Source organism: Trachurus japonicus, chromosome 9 (genome assembly GCF_045865225.1).
Source record: "Trachurus japonicus isolate A0001 chromosome 9, Traja_1.0".
Classification (NCBI taxonomy): domain Eukaryota; kingdom Metazoa; phylum Chordata; class Actinopteri; order Carangiformes; family Carangidae; genus Trachurus; species Trachurus japonicus.
In genome coordinates this window covers 30,121,460-30,130,736 of record NC_140915.1, presented here as the reverse complement: position 1 = coordinate 30,130,736, position 9,277 = coordinate 30,121,460, and the positions used below count along the sequence as shown (strand labels likewise).

General features: G+C 44.4%; 1 protein-coding gene across 3 annotated transcripts; it reads left to right on the top strand.

Annotated features, from left to right (window-relative positions):
* The first annotated feature begins 586 nt into the window (after window positions 1–586).
* zfand5a (zinc finger, AN1-type domain 5a) lies at window positions 587–8,230 on the top strand. 3 transcript variants are annotated; one of them, XM_085787298.1, is made up of 6 exons: window positions 587–830; window positions 4,499–4,660; window positions 5,076–5,178; window positions 5,273–5,358; window positions 5,911–6,036; window positions 6,179–8,230. In XM_085787298.1, exons 2-6 carry the CDS (start codon window positions 4,501–4,503, stop codon window positions 6,325–6,327), a joined length of 624 nt encoding a protein of 207 aa, XP_085643424.1. In that variant the 5' UTR covers window positions 587–830; window positions 4,499–4,500; the 3' UTR covers window positions 6,328–8,230. The 3 variants fall into 3 exon arrangements, with proteins under 3 accessions (XP_085643424.1, XP_085643422.1, XP_085643423.1); XM_085787296.1 differs by having other exon boundaries at window positions 587–911; XM_085787297.1 differs by having other exon boundaries at window positions 587–986.
* The last annotated feature ends 1,047 nt before the right edge of the window (window positions 8,231–9,277 follow it).

Genomic DNA, 9,277 nt, shown 5'->3' with positions numbered 1-9,277 from the left:
TGTGTGTGTGTGTGTGTGTGTGTGTGTGTGTGTGTGTGTGTGTGTGTGTGTGTGTGTGTGTGTGTGTGTGTGTGTGTGTGTGTGTGTGTGGTGTCAACTCGGTCAGCTCAGCTCTCCCCTGACAAACAGGCTTGTATATCTTTCTAGTCATAAATCTGCGCTTGCTTTGTTGTTCCTCTGACACAAACATAGTATGTGGCAGGAGGGGCGAGGCTGTTTTTTTTTTCTACCAACAAAGTAGGCTACTCTCTCACAGAAAAGTGAGGGTACAGTCTTAATCATGACCCTCTTTGTCAAAAACAGTCATGTCAGCACTATGATCAATTTATCCATTCATCTAGGAGTATTACTCAATAATAATAATGAAAAAAAAGAAAGAAAGATTCGTGTCCTTGTAGGAGGATGACGAATACATGTGTAATATCGCAACACTAGCTACGCGCACGCGCACACCCAACCCCCCTCCCTCGCGCAGGACTGTACATAGAGCTCGGGGGCTCCGCGGGCAGCCAATGGCGACACGTTGTTTCACTCGTGACATCATCCGCCACCCCTCTTACTAAAGAAGGAAACAAACATCCATCCAGAAGGAACAGGAGACGGACAGAGAAAGAAAGAAAGAAAGAAAGAGAGGCAGGAGGGCGAGGAAGGGACAGTTAAACCCATCTAAACCTGCCTGACCGGAGGACAGCGGAGCCGCACGGAGGAGCTGGACGCTAGCAGGACCCTCACACAGACCACACGACCCCCTTTTTTCTTCTGCCAAGACAAACGGCCACTTTCCTAACCCTTTCCACAGTCGTCTGAGAAACTTCATCGATTTTCAGCAGGTGATGATCTTGGATTATTGTTTTGTTTTTGTTTTTTCTTAACGGCAAGGATGCATTTTGAAGTGAGCTCGGCTCGTCGAGGTAAACAACGAAAAGAGGGGTGTTTAAACTAAAGCTGACGGTCGGTCATGGCGACCTTTAACGGTGGATTGAAAGGTCAGGTGGTGTGTGTGCGTGATGGTTTTGTGTGGTAAACAAGCTGTTTTTTTCTTTCATTTCCTTCGGTCTGTGTGGCTTGTTGGACTTGTCAGCACCAACACTGCCTCTATCGCCTCCTCCTCCTCCTCCTCCTCCTCTTCTTTAATGGAAATATCACAAGCACCCGAACGTGACTCGGTCTGGTCGCGAGGAAAAACAAGGGAGGGAGCTAGCTCGTGCTGGTTACTGTCTGTTTTTCTATTTGCCTGTAGCTGGGGGATGGGGAACCAAAGCCAGCTAATTCCTGTCTTCAAATAGAAAATTCATAAGCCGAATAGTCAACTGGAGCGAGAGAGTTGCTCTGAAATATCTACTGAACATTTTTTCTTGAATATTAAATGAAGTGCCAGTTCAGCTGTGCCTGGTTTGTTTGCTGTAGTTTCAGCTTTGGAGAAAACGAGGTTTTGCTCGGCGTTAAGAGCTATGTGGCACCACCAAGTCGTTTCTAAGTACTTAAGTGTGATTATATAATCGAGGTTTGGTCGTTTGAAAATACGTAGAAAATGGTTTTTAATAGAAAAGCTGCGAGAAAGAGGAGATATAAACCGATGTCTAAACAGGAAGCAGAGAGATTGCAGACAAAGGGAGAAAGAAGAAACAAAGGGAGCAGAGACCACAGTGTCTAGACTGTGGGTTATTTCAGAAAACAGCAGTGCTGTTTATTTTCTCTTGGCTTCTAATGGTTATTCCTAGTTTTGTCCTCATTAAGGAGATCTGTGTGCTTGTAACAAAACAACACAGGGCTTTTTCTGTTCTGTCCTTCAGTGTGACTCAGTAGTTTTCACCCCAGCAGGGCCTGAAATATGAGCTAAGCTTGCGGCTGATACAGGAGCACAGTCTTCCTCTTTTGTTTGCTAGAGATTATCTCACCTTTGTCTTTTCAAAGAGCAATTACATGTCCATCCCATAGAAACCTGATGGCATAGTTTAAGTCAGACACGTTTTCATATTTCATTTCAGCGACTCTTTGGCTCTTTTTTTGTTTGAAAGGAAGTTGGTGGTGAATGATTGTGACTAGTAATCCCCACCTCCCCACCCCCCAATGTTGGAAAGCCCCTGACTTGCCCTGTCTGCTGTATTTTACAACATGGTACAACACATGATATATGAGTTTGTTAGTTTCATTATACTGCCAGTGGCAGGAAACAAGACATAATCACTCATTACTACAACAACTGTTAATTAATTAAGGTTGATGAGTGATAATCTCCTGTTGGTGGTAGTGACAACATTAACAAAAATATGTTATTTCACGAGCAGTACGCATGCTAACCCTCTGCACGACCTCCTTTTGATCATTAAACATTTAAAACTCTTCATGTATTGTCTGCTTGTCAGACTGAAAGCTGTGCAGATTTGAACGTGGTAAACATGAGTGGTTTTTTTTACCTTCTACCTTGTCCGTATTTGTGAGAGGGTCTTGGTAAAGGTTAGGTTAACATGCCCGCTGTTTGTCTGACAGCTGGGGCCAAACATGACAGCTGAACCACACTGTCCATTGTTCCTTTGTGTCAGAAAAGTCAACAGCTACGGTTGATCTGTGAGCTGCTACGGGCTCTATCCTGGTCTTTGTTGTATCTTCCGTTGTTTTTTTGTAGTTGTGAGCAGCTGTGATGTCATCTCAGTTTGATGTGATATCTGTATTTTGAGGGACTGTTGTTGTTGTTTTTTTAGCTCTAAAACCTTGAGGCTCTAGATGTGTAGCTCAATCATCTCATAGTCCAAATGTAGCTGTTTACGTTATAAACTGGTGTTATTGGGTTTCAAGAGAACCAGTCTGATGATGATGGCATGCTTAGAAAAATGTCTTTCTGCCACACGATTCCTAACCCCAACCTCTGGCCCGGACCTCATGTCTGGTATTTTTTTCAGCAGTCAGCAGTTGAACATGTGACGCAAAGGGAGAGAAGGTCTTTGTGGGCTTTTCCAAGGAAACCCTTTGTTGACACGGCTGTGATAGGATGCAGGGGCACAGAAAGAGAGGAGGGAGGAGGGGTGGCGTTGGGTGGGGGGTGGGGGCAGCTGAAGATTTAATAGCACTTGTTTAGTGTGTCGGTGTGGTCAGTACACACCTCGAGTGCACTGACAGGACGTTCTGAAACAACTGGCAGCGTCTCCTGGAACATTAAGCTCGCCTGTCCTGTTTGTGTCCGTGACCAGAATATAGATGAGCAAGCAGCTGCCATGTTCCAGCACAACAGGGCCAAAGGTTGTTTACAAGGGGAGCATGATACTGTTGCCAGATGAGAGTTGTGTTTTTTGAGTCTAGTATCGGTTGATCAGATGATTTGTAAAACAGGCAGGGCAGGACTGGCAGACAGGAAACGTCTTAACTAACTAATCCGGAGGGCTTCCTGTCTGTCTGTTTGTTCATTCACCAAGTTGTTGTTTTTCATCTATTGCCTCAAACGCAGCGTCTTCCACTACGCAACTTCCTGTCGTATTGCATTGCAGCAGGACGGGGCAATAACGTCATAGGGCTACACGTTTCACGAAACTTACGCACATACACGCTTGTTTTCTGGGCGTGTGTGTGGGGAGAAATGACATGGGAAGTTTTGAAATGCCTCCCCGCTCTGTGGCAAGAGCCACAGAGAGGGGAGGAGAGTACTTTCTGAAACCGTCGACCTACTTTGTTCATTCCCATTCATTATCTTGGTGAGGACTGAATGCTGTTTTTCTCAATGTGTTGTGTTCTTTCTTTGGCTGAGCCGCTGCTAGCGTCTCAGTCGAGTCTAGATGGAAGAGGAAGAGGTGAATAACCCGATGAGGGAGTGTTAGTTATCGCCAATAACTGTTAGTCACAATAATCATGACACACAATGATGACCCATGACTTGTCATAAGGTTTCAGGGTAACCTCGAGGCTCATTGTTCAATTGTGATTATTCTCTTTCACATTAAACACAATTGTCTTTAGTTACGAGGAAATGACTGTGCGTCTGAAATCAGCTATGAGGAAGGAAAACATTTTTCATGACAGGTAACCCTAAAGCAAAACGTATGCAGATATGAAAATGAGGTGGGTGAAATTCCAGGAAGAGCCATGCTGACTGCTCTCAGCACTCTGGAAAAGGGTGAAGGGGTGGAAGAGATGGAGGGAGGGAAGGGGGGGACACAACAGTGAACAAAGCTGTGGGACAGAACAGAGTCCAGCTTCTGCCAAAGGTGCAGAAGAGAACACAGTGAGTGTTGTTTGTTCTGGGCTTCCTGTGGCGAAGCGTTCATTACTGTATTCATGCTGAAGAGCAAGTCAAAACAGGCAGGCATGTTGTTCTTTTAATTTTCATAATACGACTCTCCTGTTATCGCTCGGCCCTGTTCACACTGGGAAATGTGTCCTGTGATAGAAAATATTTCAGCTCCCAGTTGTTTTGTTGTTTGTTCGTGCAGAAAAATGCTTTGTATTTGTGTGTGTGTGTGTTAGTCTAATAAGCATTCTCACTCTGTCTCTCTTTTTATTCTGCTAGCAATGGCCCAAGAGACGAACCAGAGCCCGGTGCCCATGCTTTGTGCCACAGGCTGCGGTTTCTATGGCAACCCGAGAACCAATGGCATGTGCTCCGTATGTTACAAGGATCACCTGAACCGGCAGCAGAGCAGCGACCGCATGAGCCCGCTCAGCCCTATAGGTAAGACACCACACACACAAAAACGCAACACAACAACACACAAAAGACTATGCACAATGCAAACCAGGTTGAGTCCAGAGACGATGTAAACAAATAAATTAGGCTAGCTACAGCAGGAGATAAGGAGTAACTTGAGGAAGTGGAGACAATGTTTTGAAATCCAACCACTTCTAGGCCAGTCGGTGTATTTTCCCAGCCCTCCCCCCTCCTCCCTCCTCCCCTCCCTCTGTTTTTCCACTCTGTGTAATGAAAGACAGCTGTTTTTTCTTCATGACACTGTTCAAGGTTTAGTGGGGGGTGTTCACGTGTCTTTCTCTGAACTCACCCATGATTGTAGTTTATATTGGCTGTAAACATTTGCGTTGTTCGTTTGAGTTTTGTCTAATGCAGTCCTCTTTGTTCACTTCTCACCCAGGCTCAGCTGCTAGTCCTACCTCAGAGGCCTCAGCCATCCAGAGACTAGAAGCCAGTCTAGCCAAGGTTGATGCATCCCCCGCCTCTTCGCCAGACATGTCTAGGTCAGTACTGGAAGTGTGTGAACTTTTAAACTCCTTTTTTAAAATTGGCACATGTGTGAACCGTTGGTTGACCGGCTCGTTTTCTCACCCTCAGAACTGTTCAAGGATCGCTTCCTGTGACTCAACAAATGACAGAGATGAGCATTTCGAGAGAGGACAAGCCAGAACCCCTAGAGCCTGGTAAAGCTCACAGACACACATAAAGACACTTGAAGTTTAACAGACTAGGCGAGCAGACGCAAACCAACAGACATTCGACACGCACGCACGTCGCACGTGGCATCTCGGTGTACAGACTCCTTAAGGCAAACATCACCCTGCTGCAGCCACTGTAGCCTCAGTTTATTTTTGATGCTTCACTGCATACCTTAAGCCCAACTGTTGGTTTTACTTACAGCCTCCAAGAAAAGAGAGGCTGCCTAAAATAAATCTGTTTAAAAATACCTCCACACCAGAGGGCATTCTCAGATTTTGATGCAGACTGCCAGAGGCTTTCTCAGACTAATGCGCTAGTTTCTGCCAAGAACAAGACAGGGCAATTTACAGATAAGGAATACACTAATTACTATCGTTTAGGACAAAAGCACACAATTTCAGTTGCCAGTGTGTTTGGATGTTGTGCAGAACGATAAAAACTCATTAATCTGCTGTTTGCAGATTTAAGATATCAGATAATGGGAATTCAAACCTAGCATGACTAATACAGATTTTCTTTTCCCCTGTTGTCTGTAGTTGTAAACCAGCCTGCTGCTTCTAGCCCGACTCCTGTAGCTTCTTCCAGCAGTGAAGAAAAGGGTGACACCCCCAAACCTAAGAAGAACAGGTGCTTCATGTGCCGTAAAAGGGTGGGCCTTACAGGTGAGTAGGGGGGAATTGAAGGGGCAGCTGATACAACACATTATTATTGTCAGTGATGACTGTGGGTTTTCTCGGCACCTGTCTTGTCTAGCCGTTCACGTCTCCTGTTCTAGCTCTGACTCCTTACTTTTGTGCCTCCCAGGGTTCGACTGTCGCTGTGGCAACCTGTTCTGTGGCATCCACCGGTACTCCGACAAGCACAACTGCCCCTACGATTACAAGGCCGAGGCCGCCGCCAAGATTCGCAAAGAGAACCCTGTTGTTGTGGCTGACAAGATCCAGAGAATATAGATGTGAAAAAAAAGAAAATCAGGAATGACAGCAACGATGACAACATCTTTGAAAAAGACTGGAGTATGAGTGTGAACCTTTGGAATGAGCACCGGCATGAGTGGCTAAGTGAGGATTGAACGGACTTGATTTACAAAATTACAACCTCAAGAAAATAATGGGAAAAAAAGAAGAAAAAAACGAAAAGATCCTGTCAGAGGGAGATGCATGAATGATCACTTTTCTCCTTTTTTTTGATTAATTCATTAGTTTGTTTTATCCTATTTTCTGTGGTGTGATTTTTTGCCGCTGTTGAGTCCTTTTTTTTTTTTAAGAATATGTATTGTCTTATTAAAGCAGCCCAGGCTAACTGTCCAGGACATGCTGTGCTCCTCTCACCCTAACCAGGCGCCATTTTGTGCCAAACCGTAAAACAGCCATTTTACTCGAACCCCCCGTCATGTGTCAGACACTGACTGGTCTTTCAAAGCATCCAGACTACACAGTTACAGTCCACAAGAGTTGTGTCCTTCAACCCTTGAACTTCTTGTCCCCCTTGCCCCATTGCCACTGGAATCAGTCAATGTTTGGAGAAGCGTACAACTGTCCCCCACCATGCACAAGGGGCTTTGTTACTTTGTCTTTCCTAGCTTTACCTACCTCACAGCTGCTGTGTTAAGCTTTGTCGTCTTCCCTTTTTACTTTGTTTTCATCAGCTTCACCCCAGCAGCAACAATGGATCATCTTGATAAGTCAGCCTCAGTGACCTTGTGATCAAGTCTGTGTCGACTGTGATCGGTTTGATTGTGACGAGGCTGCGTCCATTATAGCTGGAGGTATCATGCTAGACAGGGGCAAACAAAATTACTCCACGTTTCACTGAGTCTAAACATTTTCAATGGATAATAATGGGTAAAGGAGTTCCCCAACTGGTCTGAGCTCACAGTGTAATCTCAGACGCCTGGTGCAGGGCTGTGTGTACCGACATGTGGCCTGAGAGGAAGGATGGCACCCTTCCCCGGCAACGCCTGGTAACTTGGTGATTTTAGGCTACAATATTGTAGGGGCATGAATGAATGGGATAAATGCATGAGTTACTCTACATCTGCATTAGTGTTTCAGAAATATTTGGCATCACTCGACTTAGGGGTTTCAGACATTTTATTTGCTGAGAGACAATTATCTGTTATGTTGTATTAGCTTTTTTTTTTTTTTTTTTCTCTTCCATTGATATTGTACTGATGTTAGCGCATGTATTCAGTGCATTTGTGGAGTTAGAGTATGTGAACCATAATTCTTATCTGTTTTTATTTTTTTAAATGCGCTAACAGAACGTTCATGTGAGCTGTGTGTATGTGTGTGTGTGTATGTGTGTGCGCATGTGTGTATGTGGGTGGGTGAGTGTGTTGTTCCCCAACCCTTTTGTCTGTGGAGCTACCCGGTTTTATCAGCACATGTTTACAGAACTACAGGAGCATGCCAGAGCTAGATTTATGAAAAATAATAGATACCAAGATTAGATGTAACTTCTCATCTGTCTAACAGCTATTGGTCTGTGTGTCTGCTATAGAGCACCGTAGAGACCGTGTGTGTGTGTGTATGTGTGTGTATTTGTGCGCGTGCACGTGCACATACCTGTGCAAAAGTGTGTTTTCATGGCTGCCTGACACATTGAAACCCACGTATGTTTGTGACTTGTTAATCCCCCTTTTTTTTCTTCCCTGTAAGGATGTGTTTTTCATTTAAAAGATAACTGTATGTATCCGTTTGAGTTTTTCCTTTCTGATTCTTAGTTATATGCAAATTTGTACAAAAAATGAAAAAACAACAAACTGTGTTGATATTTATGTATTACATATAATCTTGCTATCCAGCATTACAACAGAATAGTATCATGTAAATAAAACTGTACAGAGAGACATTACCAAGCCTCATTGTGTGTTGACTTTAACACATTTCACCAGCTCTTGGTATCGTTGGCGTTTCCATGGAATGTGTTTCACTATTTGTTTTCAACAGTGTCACACAGATCGTCCATGTGTAGACGAACCTGTCAGACCAGCAGAGTACATTTAAATTGAGTCATTAGTTTTGTTGTGTCACAGCAGAGTTAATATGAGGAAGATGATGAATCAGCACAAGACAGTGAAGAGCAAACACTGTGGAACTAATTTGAGTCAGGACAAGAATAGTGTAGGAGCATTACTCTCTAATGCCTCACCTAGGCTAACCCGGCCTCTTTAGTGTCCTTGTGTTAATACACGGAGCTGGCAGCACAGGGTGTAGGCCTAAACTTCGCTCAAGAGACTCTTTTCCAAACCACGTCTGGGTCACACAGGAAGTATTAATCCCCAGACCGTGGAAGAAAACGATCCGGTTCCACTCTTATCTAGGCCAAAACTGTACGTGCAGGAGAACACACATGATGTGTGTGTCTCAAAGACAACGTGTTTTCTCGCACTCCCCGTCAGTAGCTCGGGGGGCAGAGTGTGTTCACAGATGGCGTCATGGCAACAGCTGCTCAGACAGCTGAGGTGTGCTCATGTGGTGTCCCTGTGACAGAAAGCTACAGAGATCACATTGTCTGGAGGCAAAGCTAAAGTACAATAGAGTATTAACACAAAGGCATTTTGGGTGAAAAACAACAGGTCCCTTTAATATTCAGTCTCAAGATTATTTGTTAGACTGTCTAAATCCAACCACTGGGGATGTATTATGAGGCAAAATCGTCACTGACCACAACTGCTCGTCCTTAAAACCAGAGAGGATAGAAGAGTGCACTTCATAACTAATGTAGTGACAGAGAAGAGGAGGATAACCTCTCTCAAATATGACCTGGAGCAAGTGAAGGGATCCTGAATTGTACTTTGTGTGTGTGTCAGTGTCAGTAATCTCTCTTTCTCACCCCCAACACACGTTAACCTAGCCTATAATTTGTTTCACTGATGTTTGAGGTCCATTTATCTGTGTC

Bases quoted from the DNA above. Each gene is read 5' to 3' on its own strand.
- zfand5a (XM_085787296.1), top strand. From the start codon at position 881: ATGCATTTTGAAGTGAGCTCGGCTCGTCGAG. The intron at 912-4,498 runs GTAAACAACGAA...TTATTCTGCTAG, and splicing joins AGTGAGCTCGGCTCGTCGAG to CAATGGCCCAAGAGACGAAC. The intron at 4,661-5,075 runs GTAAGACACCAC...CTTCTCACCCAG, and splicing joins GAGCCCGCTCAGCCCTATAG to GCTCAGCTGCTAGTCCTACC.